Source organism: Ochotona curzoniae, unplaced genomic scaffold, assembly GCF_017591425.1.
Source record: "Ochotona curzoniae isolate NIBS_2020 unplaced genomic scaffold, NIBS_Ocur_1.0 contig_4612, whole genome shotgun sequence".
Lineage (NCBI taxonomy): Eukaryota > Metazoa > Chordata > Mammalia > Lagomorpha > Ochotonidae > Ochotona > Ochotona curzoniae.
The window spans coordinates 40,397-62,702 of NW_024466343.1; the positions used below are offsets into that span (position 1 = coordinate 40,397).

General features: G+C 43.6%; 1 protein-coding gene across 2 annotated transcripts in view; it reads right to left on the reverse strand.

Annotated features, from left to right (window-relative positions):
* Positions 1-910: 910 nt before the first annotated feature.
* WLS (Wnt ligand secretion mediator) overlaps positions 911-22,306 on the reverse strand; it is a 111,140-nt gene continuing 89,744 nt past the window's right edge. For both annotated transcript variants that reach the window (XM_040987204.1, XM_040987205.1), the window contains 4 exons: positions 21,589-21,732; positions 20,305-20,388; positions 12,060-12,213; positions 911-1,736 (listed from right to left, as the gene is read on the reverse strand). In XM_040987204.1, the coding sequence (XP_040843138.1) occupies positions 1,627-1,736; positions 12,060-12,213; positions 20,305-20,388; positions 21,589-21,732 (492 nt within the window). In that variant the 3' untranslated portion in view covers positions 911-1,626. The remainder of the gene's footprint in view (positions 1,737-12,059; positions 12,214-20,304; positions 20,389-21,588; positions 21,733-22,306) is intronic.

The window sequence follows — 22,306 nt, forward strand, 5'->3', positions numbered from 1 at the left end:
AAAGCAGTGAACATTTATGAATGACAGTTTGCACATGGGGGAATAGTCAGCACACATGGCTGGAACAACATCAAGCCAATAGCAAAAGGACAGACATCTGACAAGAAGCTCTGCCTTCCAGCCTCAAGTTCCAGCATGATTCCTGCTGTGCCACGTTGCTTCTCCAGTGACAGTACCAGAAAACCATGAAATAGGATAATTCAGGGAGTGGAAGTCAGTCATGTATCTGGTCTAGGACTTCGGACTCAGTGCGGCACCTAGTGGCTAAAGTCTTCGCCTTGCATGCATCAGGATCAAATATGAGCTCCAGTTTGTGTCCCAGCTGCTCCACTTCCCATCCAGCTCCCTGCATGTGGCCTGAGAAAGCAGTGCATGACGGCCCAAAGCCTTGGGACCCTGCACCTGCATGGGAGACCCGGAGAAACAGCTCCTCAGTGGTCACAGCTCCCACCATTGCGACTGTTTGAGGAGTGAGTTAGTGCATGGAAGATCTTTCTCTCTGTCTCTCCTTCTCTCTGTATATTTGCTTTTCCAATTAAGATAAATAAATCTGTTAAAAATTTAAAAAAAAAGTCTATGACCTTGTTTTTACTCTTGCTGCTACACATTTGGGCTTTCCATGCCAGCCAAGGGAGGCTAACTGCCCAGCACGGAATGCCTGGCCTTATTATGGAAATAGACACTGCCCTCAAACACTTTGATTTCAAGGCAAAGTATTGTAATTTTTTCTTAAGGCTTTTTCCTCGGTCTGACTCCCTATCCTAATGGCCAACAGAGAAGACTCTGCATACAGGTGTGTGGGTTTGAACAGGAAGAGGGGTTACATGTTTATTTAAATGATTAGATCTACACGTAGGGAGGCTGTTTGAAGCATCTTATCAAAAGAAAACACATTTGAAGCAAGAGGTTATAAAAAGCTTTTTTAGGCCCAAAGGCCATTTAATAACTACTTTAGTAGTTCAGCAAACATTTCTTAAAACCCACATTCAGCAGACTGTTAGTACTGGCTATACAGATTTGGTTTCAAAGCAGAAATGCCCCTGTGAAATTGACCTTTTCATGAAATTCAGTTATTCTAGGTTATAACATAAAAAAAAATAGGGACACAGACCAGCAACTTAAATATTAACTCCTCGGGCTACTTGGTGATATAAATAGGAAAAAAAGGAGTGGTTGTGGACTTGGAGTTAGAGATACCAGCCTACATTGGACTTCAAAGAATGTTAAAATCTATTCTAGCATCTAAACCAGAAAAAAAAATTCCACTTGATATAGACCCATTGGCCCAAACCATTCCCCAAGTAGTACACCCCCAGACAAATGAGGTTTGCTATCTTTAGCCTGCTACCGATGTTACTATGTCACTAGTTAACAATGAACACAGAAAAGGTGTTGTTTCAGAACTTCTGGTATGCACAATGTATCAGTGGCTGCACAGGAATCTTCCTCCAAAAGCTCCATTCAGAGGCTAAGCTGACCCATGTTCAGGCCACCGCTGGTCCAGAAAAGCACAGAAAGGAGACCTGAGTGCTGCTGGGCTGTCCACAGAGCTCTTCCTGCCCTGCGCCCTGCTCTCAGGTGAGGCGCTGGGTGCCCCCAGGCAGGCCCAGCCGGCGCCGCTGCCTGCTACTCCTGAGCCTCCTTGCGGGTCAGCTTGTAGATCTCGGTGGGTCCGTGCACATGAGTGATGGTGGTGGTGAGCTGGAGTTCTTCCCCACTGTGGACGCCCAGGTCGCCTGAAACAGAGGTTTGCAGCGTTAGACACATTGAAGAAAGGAGGAGAGGCAAGCTGGAATTTGCCTCATGGATAAATGCTCGACGCCAGGCTTTTTTTTTCAGAGCTAGTATGTGCTTTTCTGGACACACACTAATCTAAACAAAAGCTAATCCCAAGCTTCCAGCTCACATCTGGCACCCAGAAAAAAAGTCTCCCATGAGTTAGCACGTAGCTGATATTATTTAGCATAATGATTCACTTTTAATGAATGCTCATTCTGTGCCTAATCCTGTTTGAAATGTTTTATAGGTGATCTTACTTAATCTTCATGAGAGTCCTCCATGGAGTGGGTACTACAGATGTGTTGGCAGGAGAGGGCCCATGAGCCAGCTGAGGAGGGGATGCCTGATTCCACGGCTTTCCTATGGGCATGGCGAGGACTGCTGGCCTGCTGATTGAAGAGCTGGACAGGCCAGGTAATATATAGTTGCTGCAGGTACACAGACCCTGCATGGGGCAGATCTTACCCAAAAGACACTGAGAGGAAGCAGGGGCTTTCCTTTTGGGGAAACAAGTGCCAGAGGATTACGCTGACACTGAGCATCCGTACCTACGGTGCCTGGACTCAAGGTTGGCGGACAAGGAGATTCAGCTACAATGGAACAAGGTGATCAGGTGAAAGGTAATTTTCTTTATGCGGAACCCTCCAAGTATGCTGTACAACACGTGGCCATAAGAGAACAAACAGCTGGTGCGGGGGGTACGGAACCATCGAGAGCCAATCCTGCTCAGCTGAGTGTGGAGGGTGCACCCACATGGGCATGTGTGGGGCCAGAAATGTTGTTAAATAAAAAGCTAAGTTGCATCTATGCATATTCTTATATAGCTGGACTGAAAGTTTCCCAAGTTTAAATCACAAAATGAAATAAATACAATTTTGAGTAGAGAATCCATAATATATCATAGAACAAGCCTTGGCTCTTCCCTCAGGGCTCCTAACCCCAAGCATCAGTGAGTCTGATGGCCTTAGACCTCTGCAGTCTGCTTGGCTGGAGCCCTTCACTGGGGTGCCACATGGTATTGCTTTCTTATTGTGGATCTACTTCTCAGGGGCTGCACAGCAAGACCTGCCCTGTTAAGAGCAAGACTGAGGCTCCCTGTGCAAGAGATTTCCTGGTCCAGAGTCAGGGTCATTAGCTGATTCTGAGGATTTTTAAGGGCATTTGGTGTTATTTAGGAAGGTATTTGGACAGAGAAGGCATAAAGGGATATCAGCCTAGCATTGCAAACATCCCAATTCATCCAACTGTAGTTAGAACATAAATGCAAAGGCAAGCTGGTGAGAGTACTTCTCTGAGGACCACCTGGGGTCCCAGTGAGTCACTGCTTGTAGGAAGAGCTCATTCTCTTAGTCATTAACTAGCCTTCTCACTGATATAACGTCTAGACCAGTCTCAAACCAGCAGGTGAAATAAAAGACCCACAGCTTTCATCCAAAAAATTGGGATGCGGATCTGCAGGCGAGCCATCAGAACCTCAAAGTGATTTCAGGATCTGCATGTCTGAAATCAGAATTTCAGAAAGTATCAGGCACCGAGCTTAAGCATTCACCTAAGGAGGCCCTTTGAGGACTTAGTGCCGGAAGGGAGGTCGACTTGGGTATAAAACTGAAGATGCTAATTCCATCTGAAATTTAACTCTGATAAGCAGATTTCAGATACTGCACCATGGAGGAACAGCTGAAGTTGCTTTGGCATCTTTGCTTCAACAGGTACATGTATTATAGTGCTTTTCATGAGTCTAAGAGAGTTTTATAGTTTGTGCAAAATGTTAATGCATGTAATTGTCACTTCAGTTCTCTGACATGCACTGCTATGTTATCATTCCCCTTCTGTCAAAGAAACAGGTACAGAGAGGCCAAACAATCTGCCTGATTTCCAAATTTGACAGCAGTGACACAGCATTCAAACCAGGCCAATGAGGACCGAGCTGTCTGCCATTCTTAAAGATCCAAGTTTCTAACAGCCAAGGACAGTGGGAATAGGAGCCCACACTCAATGTTCTTGTTATAAATGCATACATACAGAAGCGTGGGTGACTGCGTAGCAAATGGATTTTGCTTTTCAATCTGACAAAGGGAACCTACTACAACATGTCGGTGTTGGGAGAGCTGTTATTTATGAGTATTTTCCATGTGCACAGTTTGGGGTTTGGAAGATGTACAGACAGTCAGACATAACTCCTTTCCCTAATGCGCTGGAGGAGAACCTGGATCAATGGATTCTGGGCGGCCAAATCTGTGATTATTGTGTGATTGCTTTTTCCTTGAAGATATCATTTTCCCTTTGGGGAATGGCTGTGTAAACCACATGGCAGCAGTGGAGATCCTTTCATTTGTCTATGAATCCTGGTAAGTCCTACTTGTGCCAAGGTCTTACTCCATCTGCTAGTCAAGCTCTCTTGGCTCCTGCCACTCAGTGCACAAACATGCTTAAAATCTCCTCCAATTTAAGGCAAGAGAAACAATAAATCTAAAGGAAAAAATATTATTCCAAAAATGTGATCTGCTTCTTATTGAGGAAAACAATAGACAAGAAAGCATAAAAAATGAAAGGAATCTTTCAGCTGGCAGTCAATCTCTCCCAGCTCTGATGTCAATTAATTTCAGCTAATTAGCATCCAGATGAGAATGTGTTTCTTGTTAAAACTTTGTGAAATGAGATCCATCTCCGGCGCTGATGGGACTGCAAAGGAGCATGGCAGTGGGTGGTTACCTGCAGTGTCTGCTATCTGGGGTGCCTACTGAGGCTTTGTGGCTTCTTCAGATTGGCAGCTATTTAATAACGACCACTCATGTATCTGGGGTCACTGTAGTAAAGGGAAGAAAAATCATTATGCTTTGCAGATTCCAGGAGAGAAAAGAGGTTATCTAATATCAATCAAGAACTCCCTAATTCTGTCCTCACAGTCAACAAGGTAAATGAACACTCCATTACCCAGGTGAGGAAGGCAGAAAGCTCCCACACTGTGAGATCATATGTGTTTCTCAAGGTCACATAAAGTATTTGCTGTCACCAGAATTCCAAACCATCTGCTGCTACCTCAAACACTTGTGTACTTTCCAGATTAGTAATTCCATCTTTTTTCATGGAGTCTTCTCTAGACCTGCTCCAACCTCTCTCCAATTGCCTTCAGAGCTAAGCTCAGATGATAACTTTTTGTAATGAAGTTCCTGGCTTACAGAGAAATGAGAGTATGGTATTTGTAAAGCTGAATGTTTCTTATGCGAAGAACTCTTGTGTGCTCTGAGATGATGTCTGCCCTACATTTTAGAGTGTGAATATGATTGTTATGCTAAAATGGAACGGAGGATGGGACGTTTTGTTAAATCCTTCTCCTTTTCCTTCCTCTTCTCTTTCCCTTCTTGTCTTTTTTTAGAAAGTATCTGGTATCTGGAATACCATGTGTTCATGAAGCACCCAGCAAGATTTACTTATTGGAGGTAAGCCCAGCTCCTCCCTGCTCTGCATGGCCAGGTCTAGCTGAGTAGGCCAGCACTGGCATTCTCTGCTGGAATTTAGTTAGGACCAAAGCCTCAAATAGAAAACAGGTGTCTCCTGGGGCAGGGAAGATGGCTTTGGTGACACAGGATTCATGATCCCTGGGTCTCATCATCTTTCCATTTCTTTCAACTACAGAGGACTGGTTTATAGCAAGCCACTTTCAAAGTACCTGCAGTCACCTACTGTCTGGGGGCAACTATGAGAAGGAAGAGGATACAACAAACTATAGCAGCTTGGAGTGAAGTGGTTGCATCATCAGCTGAATTGCACCTTCTCCACCTAAAACTCCTGTTTGAAATCCCAACCCTCCAGGACTTCAGACTGTCACTAGGCCCAGGAGGATAGGCTGTGCAAGAAGACGATTACCGTAAAACTGAGGTCCTTGGGATGGAGCTTCATGCAACATGACTGATGTCTTCTGAGAGAAAGGGAAATTAGGATACAGATGGGGGAAGACCCAAAAGACACAGGGTGAGGCAGCCACTACCAGGTCTGAGGCGGAGGTCTCAGAAAAAGACACCTTGACCTCAGACTGACTCTGTGAGGACAGCAATTTCTATCTGAACTCACCCAGTCTGTGATGTCTGTTTCAGGTGCCTGGGCAATGAGATGCCTTTAGGAAGCAGAAAGATTTTTCCCAGGAAGTACTCTGAGGTGCCCCATTATGGCAGGGTGGGGGAGGATAGATCAGGTCAAGCCCCTTACAGGGGGGTACAAAGTCCCTGACTACAAGGGACAGAGCAGCAGGCGTGAGGGCGTCACCTGAATCTCACTTTCCCTGGAGCAGGGGTTTGGGCTGTGGCAACCCCCTTTAGAGTCAAGGTCCTACGCTGGGAATCACAGCCACTCCATCAGCACTCAGCGGCATTCTGCACAAGGCAGGTCAGCCATGGGCAGATCTGCCAATACGCAAAGAGGATGGCCGCGTAACTCAACCCAACTGTTATGGGAGCAATGCCTGCTAAAGTCCCCTTTCCTGTGAGACACATGGTGGGACACCTTAGCCACCTCCACCACTGGCCTCATAAATGATAAGCAGTCACCATAACACCCCCCACGTTGCTGTTGTGGCTCCTAGTGGAGGGAGAGCAGATGCTGCTTGTGAACAGGAAGGGAGAGCAAGGTGGTGAGTGGGGATTAGTGCTCTCCTCCACTGTCCGTCAGCCAGAGACTTCCTTTCTTTGCATTTGTTTCTACAACATCTTCACAAGACTGTTTCAGAGAAAAGAACACAAAAACTAAAGCTATCATGAGCTGGACTTGGCAGCCGCTCCAACTTTGCTTCTCCATGTGTGGGGGGCTGATGGGGCCTCAGGGGTCCAGGGTGTCACCACTGAGTCCCTGGGAGACAGAGAAGTGGCTCCACAGAAGGGTCAACACTAGCCTGCAGCATGCTCCGCCTGCCTGAGAAGTCACCCAGAACGATTTCCAAGCTGGCTGTGGCAGCAGATGAAAGAACAACCAACTGCAAAGTTGGTAGTAGCAGAGCAGAACTTGTAAATGCTTTTTGAGGCAGAGAGAACTAAAGAATCTTTGCTAAATTGAAAAAAAAAAGCTATGTATTAACAGGTACACATACACACAAAAAATTATTACAATTGTGTGGTTATATTCTTGGTGATTTGGTGGCATACCATTTTGGCACCACCTCCAATCTCCATAGATACTAAAGGCCACAGATGCTCAAGTCCCTTATGTAAAATAGCATTTGTATAAACTTATGTCTATCTTTTCATATACTATAAATCATCTCCAGATTACTGCTAATGCAAATTAAGATGCAAGTTTTATATAAGTGAGTGTAACATTCTATTATTTATGGACAAGAAAAAGGAAGTTTGTACATGTTCAATATATTTACATTTTTTTTTTAATTTGAGAGGTTGAAAGAGAGAAAGAGAGAGGGAAATTGATCTTTCATCCACTGGTTCACTCTCCAAACACCTTTTTTTAATACCTGTGAACATCCAAGATTGGGCTAGGCTGAAGCCAGGGCCTGGGAATTTAATCCAAGTTTCCCACATAGGTGGTATGGACCCAGTTCCTGGAACCATCACCTGCTGCCTCCCAGTGTCTGTCCTGATAGGAAGTATGAATGGGAGCAGAGCCAGAATCCAGCCCAGGTCTTTCTTATGGCTTATGGTCATCTTGATGGGCATTTTAACCACTAGTCCAAATACCTACCTCAATTTAGAAAATAAAACTATTTTTTTATTCTGAGGCTGATTTAATGCACAGACACAGAAGCTGAAGACAAAGGCCAAATACAATAATTTTTGTGCATATTGATTAATGCAGATGTATTTGTTCTACCATTGCAGCTGTGGCAAATCAAACAGGAAGAATCCGAGCTACCACACTCTTGTGGTACCTATTGGGTATTGAAAACATGGTGGCTTGAGAAGACCTGCCATGGCCTGCATCTTCCAAAGCAGGTGAGGAATTTCAGGTTCTAGAGCAGGCTGGTGTCTCCTCTGGGCTTCCCCTCACCCTATCCCATCCAACCTGGGGCTGTGCTGGGCACTGATGCACTCTGTAGTTCATTCATTACTATTGCATTACTTCCTGTGCCCCACAATGAAAAGGAGACAGAAAAGATGAGAGAAAATGGTCTTCAAAAAGTGACCCTCTGTGGAGCCTCTTGCCCGCTTTGTTCTCTGTCCATTCCATGAGATAAAGGGAAGAATAAAAGTCCATGTTTAATCTTCTACTTCCTTCCACCTGTTCCTCCCTGACAACCTACATGTCTCTTCAACCACAGACAATCTTCTACAACAGCTTTTTATGCTATTTTGAAATGCATTTTCATATTGGGAACTGCTGGGAAGCTGCTGGGGCTTTACCCCAAGGCAAACCCAAAGCAAGAAATGCCCCATGCCTGGGATTCATTCTCCACAGCAAAAATTCTTGACTCAGGACCTCATAAACCAGAGTGGAAGGATTGTAAGCTGACTTAAAAATAAGGGTTGATTACTAGAAAGAAGAAGGAGCAGGAGAAGCCAGGGGAAGGGATACCATCCAGGGACCCAGAGAATTTAATCACACAGTGCAAACCCTGAGGAACTCAGTTTTAGGTTTCCATGGAGTATTCAAAACTAGGTCTTTCCAAGGAGCTTTGAAATCTTGGCAGATGCTCCAGAATGCCTCAGAATCATGCTGTGTGTGGCAGATGCAGAAATGAAAAAGGAAGGTGAGCAGAGAAGGAAAATGATTAGCAAGCACAATGAGGAAGGGATTCCTTCCAGAGGTGCAAGGTCTCTGTCATGTAGCAAGCTGAAGAGCACAGGAGCTGTGAGGTTTGTGGGACTGCTGAGAAGCCACAGTTGTATAAATTGCATAGATTAGCCTGGGGTCCTAAAAAGGGGCTGCTCACTCAACTGCTTTAAGAATGATTTTCACACTTGCTTCTTAGCCTTTTCGCTAAGATCAAATGTAAGAATGCTTCTTGGGGGCAGGGATGGGGCTGACATCATTAACAGGTTAAGCAATGCCAGCATGCTTACTGGAGGCTGGTTCCGGCTGTTCCTTTCCTGTTCCAGCTTCCTGCTGATGTGCCTGAAAGGATGACGACCCAAGTACTTGGATCCCAACACCAACATAGCAGATCTGGAGGAATATCCTAGTTTCATTGTGACAACTTGGGGAGTGAACTAGTGGATGCCTTTTTCTCTGTAAATCTGCCTTTCAAATAAATAAGTCTTTTTGTATAGGTAAACGTGTATGTAAATACAGCCATCTAGAGGAACAGTTTAAGGGGGGTCTAGCATATTGAGAAGTGAAGCTATAGTGCAGTATGCATCTCTACTCCTGAATAAAAGGTAGACTACCAATTGAAACTATTATATATATGTTGACATATGATGCTGGATTTTCTACCATTGTTTATACCTAAGATGTCACAAATCATTTGAATAGAAGAATTATTGACTTGTGACTGTTGCTAAAGGACTATATAATAATATAAGGGAAAACAATGGTTGGGGGTCGGGGAGGAGAGGATGAGGAGAGCAGAAGGGGAAATCCCTCAGCCTACGGAACTGTATCATTTAAAAATATAAAAATTAAAAGGAAAAGAATGCTTTACAATAGGTGCCCCATTAGTACTTCAGGGAAGACAATTCTTTATATCAAGGAACTATTTTGTTCATTGTAAGATGTTTGAAATCTATAACATCTGAACACTAAATGCCAATGGCAGGTCTTAGTAACAGGACAATCCTTTAGGAATATAAACCCTTGTAAATACCTCATAGCAAAGGATTTGGGTGATATGACCTGTGGAGAACTAATTTTTAAGCTCTTACAAATAAAGCATTTTCAACAAGAAATTCTGATGTGGAAGAGATTAGATACTGATTCTTATTTGCAAAGTTGTCAAGCCTAGAAGGGCAGGAGTGGTGTGGGGCTAGAAATCCTTCCAGAACTGGCTACTAACCCAAGGAGCCACCCAACATGGTGGATAATAGTCATCCCATATCAGTAGTTGGCCATGGTTCTGGGATCCCACTTGTCCAACAGTGCTGGGGACACTCACTAGTTTTTGTAAACTTTTATCTGTGACAGACACATGCCCCAGGTGCCATTTATGTGATGGAAGGTTCTCTATTGTCTCTTGCTTGTTAATCTAAAGATTATAAAATTCTATCATTTCAAAGCCCTTTAAAATATCACTTACAGCTGAGGGTAGACTCAGGTAAAAGCGACCTGAAGAATTTCTTATGCCACATACAGTCAGTACTCAATGACTACTGCCTATCAGTATTCCACATCCCAGGAAGTGCAGTGATTGCTTCATGTAACATTCCCTTAGAAGGCAGGAACTTTGCCTACTGAAGTCTAGGACAGGATTTTCTGGTGTTGATCAATGTCCAACATGATGATCATGAGTGAAATCAATAATACTGTCCGGGGCCTGCATTGTGGCATAATGAATAACACTGCTGCCTACAACATCAGCATTCCACATGAGTACCAACCAGTTCAAATCCTAGCTGTTCCACTTCTGATTCAGATCCCTGCTAATATGCCTGGGAAAAATAGTGGAAGATTGCTCAAGTCTTTGGGCCTGGCATCCACATGGGAGAACCAGATGAAGCTCCTGGCTCCTGAGTTCAACCCGGTCCAGTTCTGGCTGTTGCTGTCATTTGGGGAGTGACCCAGTGGATGGAAAATCTCTCTCTCTCTCTAATTCTTTCAAATAAACAAGTAAACATATTTTCTAAAAGTCCTCTTAACTCTAAAAAGGTCAAGGTGTTGGGCTGAAGAGAAGCTGCAGGTCCAGGATGCTCTCACACAAAACTGGCACGTATAGTATCAGAGAGACAGAACGACTGAGATCACTCCACTCCACCTGGCCTTCAGGATAGTTGTTGTCCTCCCCACTCCTGTCTGTCTCCATTCCTTAGGCAATTCTCTTCCCTTCCTGCACTTCCCTATTGGAAGATAACTGGCCCAAGATGAAGTATCACCTACAGCCCTTGCTTCTAATCATTAATTCACTTGGAGTATCCATTCCAATAAGAGTGTGAAAGTGTAGGCAAACTTATCAACACATCCACCTGAGGTATATCACATGGAAGTGAAATTGTGTTCCTTAAATTTGTTCTTTAGGACCATGTGCCAAAAGATGAACTATCTGGGAACAGAGTGCCAGGGCCAAATGGTTTAATAATTTTGGGAAATGCTGTTACTGTCACCTCAGTACAAGTTATTAAAGGATTAAAGATACTATGAGGTAAATTAATCCAACTCAAATTTATGTGACCATTAGGTCACACTGGCAGGTGCTGCCACCAGTGACAATCCCAAACAACTACATTCCAAACTGCTGCAGCAGCGGATTCAGAGGGTATTCAGCTGATTTTAGTTTCTTGGATTCTAATTGGGATAGTCAGGAATGTGTCTCAGAGGTAGAGTCTGGGGTAGCTGGGTCCCTCAGATGGGCAGGTTTCTTCCAGACCCAGGTAGAGGCAGAGTATGCATTCATGCAGCACATTCCTGCTGAGCAGGTACTGAAAGCAACACACTGTGATGGGGCAGAGTGAAGGCATCAGTACTAATTTGAGAAAGTGCATCTTAGCTTTGTGGAATAGCCATGTGTGTAGTGTAGAGTTAGACTGGAAAATAGAAAGATGGAGACTGGAGCTGAACAGAAGAAGGAATTGTCAGACTTGTTGTTTACCCCTCAGAGGCTTGTGTTAATAGCACTGGCCCCACTGGCCCTGGCAGCCTGAATAGTCCCCTCCACCACCACTGACAGAGAAGCTCTTCCCTTCTCTGCACTTCAAATTCCTCATCTATAGAAGGACTAGCCTGATTACGTTATCTAAGGGTTCTTAAAGCATCAACCTCACAGGGTTTTGTGGTTTTTACACAAGAAAATGAGAGCCTAGCCAGCACTAAAGGACAGGGGGATGCCTTCTGGTTTGAATGTCCATGGAAAAAGTACACTAAATAATGGAGAAAAATTAAGCCCTGTTCAACTCACAGCATCATACTTCTCAAACTGGAAGAAGGAATGTGGCATACTTTCCAGGAACTAATTGTGCTGCAGACACCGAGGAACGAAATTCTCATCTTCATATTAAAATCCAAGAGGTTAACGAGAGAAACCTGACATGTCCTGTAGCCTCAGAGCTCCTCTTCGTAGTCTCCCAGTATGAGGAGATCACATGAAAGGAAACTAGAACTGGACAATTGGAGGGAAAAACACCTACATCCTGTGGAGACGGAAGTTTACCTCTCTTGTAGTAAATTGTGCTAAAGAGATGGTAACTCACCATTGGACTGGTCATCCCCATAGTTCTTATGGGAAGGTGCATACAGGAACATCAACGCAAAGACATACAGGTTCCACATCCCATAGATGCCTGTGAAAAAGGCACTGTTCACTTGGACGGTGACGCCGCCCCACTTCCAATGCCCTTCAGTCACCTATGGAGAAAGGAGAGCGGGACTCAGTCGCAACAGAGGATAAGCATAATACCAACATAAGGACAACTCAGCAACAGGAAAAGCGGTTCTCTTTCCCACATATGGGAAAACCAAAGGGGCACTTAAGAGTCCGTTTTTTAATCTGAAGCATAGCAGCATAAATTTAAGTCAACTGTGGTCAAATCTGAAGTCTGTCCTTATTTTGGCTACTTAGTATTTCCTGGGGAGTGCTCCTTCTTGAGACCAGAAGTAGACAGCTATCTCTAAGTTAAAACAGTAGTTAGTTATCCCTAAATTGTAGAAATTGTGATGCTGGAACCTAGCAGTGATCCATGGCTAGGATTCCTCCTCTTCTGTCTTCCCAGCTGATGTCAACTGCCTGCAGAGGGAGGCTGATTTGGTTAGGTTTGCTGCTATGTCTGCATTGATGCCAGGCACTGCTGTTCTCGCCAATGTAAGACAAGTACATGGTAGCCTAGTGGCTGAAGTCCTCACTTTGCATGTGCCAGGATCCCATATGAACACTGGGTCATCTCACAACTGCCCTGCGTCCCAATCAGCTCCTTGCTTATGGCCTGGGAAAGCAGCACAGGGCAGCCCAAAGCCTTTAGGACTGTACACCATACAGGAGGCATGGAAGAAGCTCAGACTCCTGGCTTTGGATTCGGTCAGCTCTGGATGTTGTAACCACTTGGGGAGTGAGCCAGTGGATGGAAGATCTTTTTCTCTGTCTCTCCTTCTCTCTGTAAATCTGCCTTTACAATTAAAGAAAAAAAAATGTCTAGAAAGTGCCTGGCACACAATAAACACAGTAACACGTAAGTATCATGAAACATGCCTCCAGGTAAGTCAGTCATGAAGCTAATTAGGGAGCTCTCCCTCACAGTCTCCGCGATTCTGTAATGGCTGTTCTGAGGTCGCTGTTGTCAGTGTTGGCGATTAGGTCATTGTGGGAAGGGTTGGCCGACGGCCTGTGAACTGCATCAGGAACTGCCAACAGAGCTGCTAGCCAGGTAACTGAAAACTGGCATGGGCTGTGTGACCCAGTGAAATGATTATGGCCACTTCTGCTTGCTACAGGGCATTCCAAATGGAAATAAAAGAAAGGGTTGGGTAAATGTTCCTGAGACAGTATAAGGAGGCTGAATGACATAAGTCATCTCTAGGAGCCACTTTTAAACCGTAAGGTGGCAGGCTAGAACTAAGTATCAGTGGCGTTACCCATCAGGTTGATTTTACCCTCTGTTTACAATTCCATGGATCTGTGCTTACTTGGTACCTCTGTATAACCCCTAATCCACTCGGGCCCTAGGCCTAATAGAGCTGTTAGTATGGGCGTTTCCTTTTTCGAGAGTGGGCCAGACTAGCCAATTTTAGACTTACCAGTTTTCATTTCGCCTTGGTGATACATAATTTTTTGTTTGTGACTCATTCACAAAGCACTGTAAACTCTTCATTTATTTTGGAACATGATTTACTTAGGAAGAGCCTAGGCATGAGTGTTTGCTTTGGTTTTTTGTTTGTTTGCTTGTTTTGGCAAAGAAGGATTTAAAAATCTGTATTGACTTTAGAATAATGCACCAGCATTCAAGCAACTTAGGGTGTTTTAGAAACATTTCCAAATGTGACTATTCTTACTTTTAAGAATGGGCTATCCTAATGTTATAAAAGTTATAGTATTCAGAGCACTTGATAATGAATTTTGGTGCACATAAACAGAAGGAAAAAAAAAATCTGCAAGAGAGGCCCTTGCAATATACACACCCTCCATCAGACCACAGGGAATTATCCTTTATGAGATCAAGAAGGAAAGCTAAGCCTGGGGAGCTATAGGTGACATGAAATAACACAATTCTTTTTCAAAAAATGTATTTATTCTTAATGGAAAGGCAAATACACAGAAAGAAGGAGATACACAGAAAAATATCTTCCATCCACTCTCCACATGGTTGCAATGGCCAGAACTGAGCTAATCTGAAGCCAGAAGCTTCTTCCAGGTCTGCCATGAGGGTGTAGGGTCCATTCTCCACTGTCTCCCAGCCCACAGACAGGGAGCTGGATGCAAAGCGGAGCAGCTGGGATATGAACCAGTGCCCACATGGAATCCCAGCGCATGTAAGGTGAGGATTTAGCCACTAGGCTACCATGCTGGGCCCCCAAACATTCCACCTCTCACCTGACTTCCTGTGATATGAGTGGCAATGCTCAATATTGACAATTTTGATGAAACTGTCGTTAGGATTCATATAACTAACCCATCTAAGGAAAAAACCAACCTGCATGGCTGGTACACAACGTTCTCAACAGATGTTTGCTGAGCAGACAGGGGAAAGCATGAGGGTGTGCAGGGATGCTGAATAGAAGAAGAAAGTAGAAGAATCACATGGCTGAAGAACAGAAAGAAAATACTGTAGGCTGCAGTAAACAATAATGATACAGTAAAAATTGAGAGAAAATGCTAATGGTGACAAGTGTTATTTCCTTTAAGCATGGCCATCTATCACATTCCTTTACTATCACTTAAAAATAAGTGGCCAAAACAGATACAAAGATAAGATTGTTTTTGTTGTTGTAATACTGAGAATTGCCATAGTTAACATTCAGTTAATCCTGATGGTGTGTCAAGCCCTCTGCTAGGCATTTTATATGAACAATGTGATTTAAACTTAATAACAGCTTTGCAAGGGGGTAACATTTCCATTTAACACATGAGTAAACTGTAGTGCAAAATCTTGCCACAGCTTTCTTAGCCAGAAGGTTATGGGTCTGACTCCAGAAAAAAACATCTTTTTAATGTTATATGACACAGGATACAAAAATTGTCATGGGTCTGGTGCAGTGGCTCAATGGCTAATCCTTGCCTTGCAGGCTCTGGGATACCATATGGCCAACAGTTTGTGTCCCAATGGCTGCACTTCCCATCCAGCTTCTTGTTCGTGGCCTGGGAAAGCAGTAGGGGATGACCCAAAGTTTTGGGAGACCTGAATGCACATGGCTTCTGGCTCCTGGCTTCAGATCAGCATAGCTTTGGCCATTGTGGCCACTTGGGGAGTGAATCAGTGGACAGAAGACCTTTCTCTCTGTATCTCCTTCTCTCTGTAAATCTGCCCTTGCAGTAGAAATTAATGTATCCTAAAAGAAAACTATTTTAAACAGGATGGGTCTCTAAAGGTAGCATAAAGTGTGACACCAAATTTTCTTTGGAAATTCACCACATTGTACACAAAACACATTATTTATACAACACGGACTCAGAAATTTGTGCATTATAGTGACACACGGTAACATAAGGCATAATAAAGCGTATTTTTATGCAAAGTATAGTGTGAGGCAAAATGCGCTGAGGTGAGATGTTATGGTAGGAAGGATACCTCGGAACGGAGTCCAGCTGAGAAAATAGATCCATGCCCCCGTCTCCTGTTTGCTCCAGGACACTGGCATGCTGTTTAGAATGCAACTGCAGAATTACCCACCTGCTGAATTTATAATCTGAAAATGTATTATTTCCTGCTGTGGCAGAGTTGAGTTGCAAAAATTAACTGTGTAGACTGTTTAACTCCGCTGTTAAGAGACCAGGTTGTGTTTTCCTGTCTTCTCTCAATCATTCATGCCTGAAACCTCCTGAGCTCTAAACTCCTAGGCCCCACTGCAACGCTAGTGAATGCCTCCACAGCGCAGGCCTTTAAGCACAAACTCTTCCTTACACCAAGGTGGAATTGGACTTTCAGAAAGAAAAACCAGAAAGCTTTAATCATCCCCTAATAAATAATCTCATCCTCTGATAGAAGTCCTGTTCTCAAAAGTCTGTGTTTCCTGATTTCACATTTGCACAACTGACACTCCTGGAGCCAAGTGAAGCTCAAATCCCTTCGCGCCCAGCAGTCATGACAACCAGCATTCCACTTCGCAACAAGATTCCCAAGTCCCAGACACTGGCTCTCTCACCGGAAACACTTCCTCTGTCAATCACAGGATGAAAGGCTCACACACACAAAAGAGCCTGGACTGCAGCTCTGGGAGTTCGTAGCTTGTGGCTTGACCTGAGTTTCAGGCACCTGGGTTCTCCTTTGTGACCTGGGGTGACATTCCTCCCTGCACTGCAGTTCTGTTTCTGACTGTGGCCCCCTCCCCATGGAACACCTCTTTCTTTACCAGAGTGTGATGTATCACTCTTCGTTGCTATAACTAAGGCCATTAAAATGGCAGGCATTAAAAGACTGTACCTCAGTCCCCAGCTGTAAAGCCTCAAGGTCACTGCATTCCACAGTTTCCCGTGGGCCTTTCGTTCCTGGCCTCAGCTCTTCAATATCTTGGCGCAATCCCCTCGCATTCTATTTCATGGGGCTTAAATGCAAGCTCTCCCAGTGAGCCTGAGAATATAATGGGGGTTTAAGTACATTCCTTTTACCTAAGGCTGGGATCCATTTCAAAAAGTTACCCAATAGGTTTCCTTTCAGGTGAGCTCATTGCTCTGACATTCCAAAATGACATTAAAAAATAAATCCTCTGATGACTATATTAATACAGTACCTGGGATACTGTGAGTTAGGCTGGAAAATGTCTTAGATGTCTATAAATAAACTTAAAAAAAAAAAAACTCAGCAGGAGGAATGTGAGCAGCTAATGGAATTCAAAAGGCCTCACTGCTACCCCCTTAGAACTGAAATCCACTCCAGGCTGACTGTCACAGCAGATATAAAAAGCCAATCACTGACTGGAGCCATGTTAGGAAATACTGGGGCAATGGAATTAATCCTTTTCTCCAAAACAGAGCCACAGATGATGCTCGGTGGATGGTAGCTTTCATTGCTTTAAAGACGACACTAATTAAACATGTATAAGGTTAAATCCTGGCAACCTGCAGCCACCCTGAGGCTTTTGACGTGAGGTCAAAGGCCCTCTCTGCAGAGATAAGAAGTGAGGGAGAGGAAGGTGTGGGAAAATGAGTGCCGCTGTCTAAAGCGGGCAGCAGCAGGCAGGGGGAGCAGGAAGCATACTTCCTGTCTGACTTCCTAAGCATTTATCTTGGGAACAGTCTCTCATTCTTCAGTCTGTCTTCCTTGAGCTTCTGCTTCTCATGGGAAGTTCCTGTGACCCCTCAGCCTTGCAGACCTGGCACTGCAGCACTGCGCACATCTTTGGGTTCATTACTAAGGGATTCCAGGAACCAGAAAGCATTTTGCACTCAGGAAGGATTTTGCCAAGGCCTTAGACACACTTGTGTGAATATGGGATTCTGAATAAAAGACTCATTCAGAATTTTAAATAGTTCTGCTGCCTTTAGAGTGGAGAGCGAAGTTTCTACGGTTTTATAAACAAACAGTCTGACACAAACCCAGCACTGTTACAGAGCTAAACACATGTGGTAACTAGAACTTATGAAGACATATAGGTTTGTCGGTGTGTATTTCTTCAATTTCACTTATGCCTCCAGTAGAGTAAGCCACACTAACACACAAAACAAATGGGACTTAATAACTCCTAACTTGGAATGCTGGGCACACAATTCAAGGAACTCATGAAGTATAATAGGAAAAAGTTGTAGCTTTATTTTCATTAGTCTCTGACCCAAAGTAAGTGTTTCTTTGAGCAGTGACTGCAGAAAACAAACCCCAACCCAGATTTCTCTCAACAAATAATGCCTGCATGGTATAGCTGCATATATAAAATACCCATGCTACGTCTAAAACAAGAATGTATGACTGTAAATACAAACATGATTCCCCTTGAAATTCAATGTAATTACTTTATTTATCTAAAATATTGTACAGAGCAGGTCTATGGCCTAGTTGTTAGTTTGGGACACCCATACCTTATATCAGAGTGTGTGGGTTTGAGTTCCAGTTCCTCATTCCAGCTCACTGCCAATGTATATTCTGGGAAATTACATTCCTGTTTCCAATTTCAGCCTGGCCCAGTGCTGGCCATTGCAGACATCTAGGGAGTGGACCAGTGGACGAGGGCTTTCTGCATCTGCCTCTCTGTCTCTCTAAACATTTACTTATTTTATGTATTTGAAATGCAGAGTTACAGAGGGAAAAGGGAGGCAGGAGGGAGAGAGACACACAGAGAAAGAGAGATCTTTCATTATTTGGTTCATTTAGCCTGGGCTAGGCCAGGCCAGAGCCAAAGCCTGAAACTCTACCCAGGTCTCTCATGTAGGGGCAGGGATGCAAGCATTTGAGTCATCTTACGCTACTTTTCTAAGCACATTAACAGGGAGCTGGATGGGAAATGTGGCAGCAGAACCTCAAACTGATACTCATATGGAATACCAGCATTGTAGGTGTTGAGTTAACTTACTGTGCCATGAGGATGCAGCCCCCCTGTCTACCTCTTGAAACAATGACGGCAGATCACCCATTTAAAGAAATAAAATCAGTCTAAGAAGAGACCATAGCCTTTTAGATTGTCAAAAAAGTACAGGAGCACCTGTAGTAGAGAGATGCTTGCTAGCAGAATGGAGCCAGCTGTGTCCCAAGACTAGTCTAGTTTGAAGCTGACATTGTGACAGTGAGTAAAAGCTGCCAGCTGGAGTTCCAGTTGCTCTGTTTCTGATCCAGGCTCCTGCTAAAGCACCTAGCAAAGTGATAGAAGATGGTGTAAGTGTTTGGGCCCCTACCCTCCATATGGAAGGCCTGGATGGAGTTGCTGGTTCCTGATTTTGCTGTAGTCCAGTCCTGGCTATTGCAGATGGAGAGTAACCAGGTGACAGAAGAACTCCTTTTGTCTCTTCTTCTCCTCCCCTATCATACCACCTTTCAAACCAAATAAATGCATCTTAAAAATAATAAAATTTTCCATCTTGGCCAAATGTAAGGACGACAAAATTCTAGCAAGAGTCAGGTCTGCGTGCTTGTTGCAAACTTACTGAATACACGTAAGTGAGATACACAACCCTGCTGCTATTCCAGGGAACATAGATAAGAATGCTTATAGTGTTTTAGAGGCTCTTCCAGTCACTCTGCAACTACTAGTTCCCAGGAGCCTACAGCAACCTTCTACAGGGGGCCACTATTCTTAAATCCATTTTACAGATAAGAAACTTTATCTTACAACTGTTATGGGATCCATCCACAGTCTCCGTCCAATGCCTGTTCCAGTTGGAGAGTAATATAAAAGGGAAATGTCTCTAAAGGCTTTAGATTTCATATTCTAGCAAACTGAGGTAAAAATTCCAGCCCTACCTACTTCAATAGATTTCTATGAAGCTCAAATAAATGTCAGACACATATTACACTTAAATAGTACTTTCCACTTCCCAAAGCAAATTACCAATGTTTCATATTATTATCATTATAAGTATAGAGATTCAAGTCTAGCAAAATGATTAATTTTGGAAATACCCAGAGGGAAGATGAACTTCTACCAAGGCAAATTTTGATTACATTTCATGTCTAAATGGCCAAATAATTATCACGAAGAATGGCTGATGGACTGTGAAAGGACTTATGTTCATGTTGGATATGGCTTCAATAAAATTCATACTTGCTAGTGTTGTGCTACAGAGCTTGAAAGTTTATTCTCTTCAGCAAGTGAAATGTGTACTTCAGTGTAGCTGTAGGCTTTCAATTTCCTTAAAAGATTTACCTCCCAAAAGGCTATCCTGAAAGGAAAGTCAGTCTATGTGGTTGGCTGCTGACAAATTCCGTGTTGGAGAGATCTGAATAAAGGGCTTGGCCAGCTGTCCAGATTACTATCCTTTCTACCCCTTTCCCCTGCAGCTCTTTAGAATTGTTTTTTAAATCCGTATTTATTTGCAAGACAGAGCTACAGAGGGAGAATGAGCGAGAGAGATGGTTCATTCTCTGGGTCATCCACCAAAGGCCACAACAGCCTTGGTTGGGCCAAACCAAAGCCAGAAGCATCAAACTCCATCGAGGTCCACCTGAGTGGCAGGGTTCCAAACATTGAGGTTATTATACTCAGCTGCTTTTCTGGGGAGCTGGACAGGAAGGAACTAAGACTTAAACCTGTGTTCCATGAGATGCTAGCATTATAGGCAGTGGATTGACCCTTCTTCGTGCCATAACATAGTAGGGTTTCTCCTGGGAAATCCTTCTCTGACCTGGAAATCTAGGATGCACTTACCTGGCTAACAATGAAGAAAATGACGGTCATGGCAGCACAGGCCAAGGTGATGAGCATGAGGAACTTGAATCTGAAAATGAGTCCCTATTTGGAAAAGAAGAAAGAATAATGAAATATTTCCATCATTTACCACCAGTCTGTTCTCATAGATGTAAATCTATGGATAGCTACTTTGAAAGAAACTTATAAAACAAAAGCCCTAGGAGTGACAGTGAAATAATTTCACAGAGCAATATTTCTCCTGTAGATGTAAATGTGGTTGAAAAACTGCTGGGGACACATATTTCCTATGCCCTTATCGCTTGGGAAACAGTGACAGCAGAGTCTGGGAAATTATATTCAGAACATGTCATGAGGCTGCTGATTTCCCTGCTAAGCTGGTTATACTTCTCTGCAAGGGTTCAAAGTTACCAAATCCAAGTTTTCTGTGGGTTGTAATAAAATTCTGCTCCAGCGAACAAAAAGAAATGTGCATATTAATTAACATGAGGTAGATTTAGTCACAGTTCCTCACATGGCAGTCCCACTCTGGAGACAGGCAAAATGCTGAAAGCGCATGCAGTTTCCTGAGGACTGGATTTAAGGAAACCTTTATTTCAGGGACAGATGCCTATTGTGAAGGGGCTGTTCTGCTCAGATCCAACACTCAGAAAGCCTCTGCTACTCTGTGGTTCCTGCTTCTCTTTTCACAAAGAAATTAGGTCTGTGTCTGCAAGGACAGCCACTTAGGCATGAACCCAAAGGATCCTTGAAAAATCAAGAATGTGTTGTCTGCATTCAAAATTCGAGGATGTTAAGTGTTTCTCTTGAATGAGGAACATAACCGAAACACAAAGATTACCAATTCCATTGGAACACCTGCTGGAGATTTATTTGAGTCTGAAAATCAGATCATGTGGATTGAAGCTGACTTAATGTTGATTTGGAGCAAAAGGATCATGACTACAAGTCACCTTAAGTCAAATCTCAGTTCAGCTACAGTCCAATCTGCTATTTTGTATATACACCCACGTTCTGTCCTAAAGCCAAAGGACCAGCTAAACAAACTCATGCCTTACTAAGGATGGAAACACATTTATACCACAGAGAACTCTGTGATCTAGATAGGCCATTTAGATGATTCTCCTAGTAGGACTGAGCTTCAAATTTTGCCCAGAAATCTTGCAATATAATTTTCCAGCATGTATTTGAAAGTAACATCTTTCAATCTCTTAGGGGTGTGTTAACATACTAAGTCACAGACATGGAGTACCAGTGCCAAAAGGAGCCAAGCTATCTGCCCACCTCGTAGTGCAGCCTCCGGACTTTGCTCATGGCTGGCAGACTGGACTGCTTCCCACTGATGTTCCGAAACACCTGAAACACCATGAAGCACAGAAACAGGAAGTAGAGGCAGAGGCAGATTCCAGCTACGATGATGAAGGCCATCTGACAGTGCAGTGAAGGAAAGGGCAGGCTAGTTAGGGCAGGAGCACCTTTCCCAAGTCCCATTGGGCATGCTTGTGTGTGTGAGTGTGTGTGTGTGTGCGTGTGTGTGTGTGTGTGTGTGTGTGTGTGTGTGTGTTTTAATCTCTAAATCTTTAGGGAATTTTCTAGGAGATGAAATAGTAAAACCTGGCATTCTAATACCAGCAACGAGAAACTGTCTGATGCAACAGCATCACAAAGAACAGTGTTCAAAATTCCTTTCTATGCTAACTAAGAAGAGAAACCTGACCTTACTTGCTAGGAGATGCAGAGATGAGGTGCTCCCTGGCCTTACTGAAGCTGCCCTTACACCAGGGCCCTAGGAGGTTTGTTTGCACCACCAACTGGAAAAGCACTAACAGAGTGGATGTTGGTTTGAACATGTGAATTAGGTGAAAATTGCATTAAAACCATTGAAAAAGTTCAAATACAAGTGTATTTCAAAATGTTCATGGGAATAAAATTAAAATAACTTGATTTTGGTATAGAAATATTTGAAATCATGCACAGTCTTTTTTTGTGTGACACACATTTT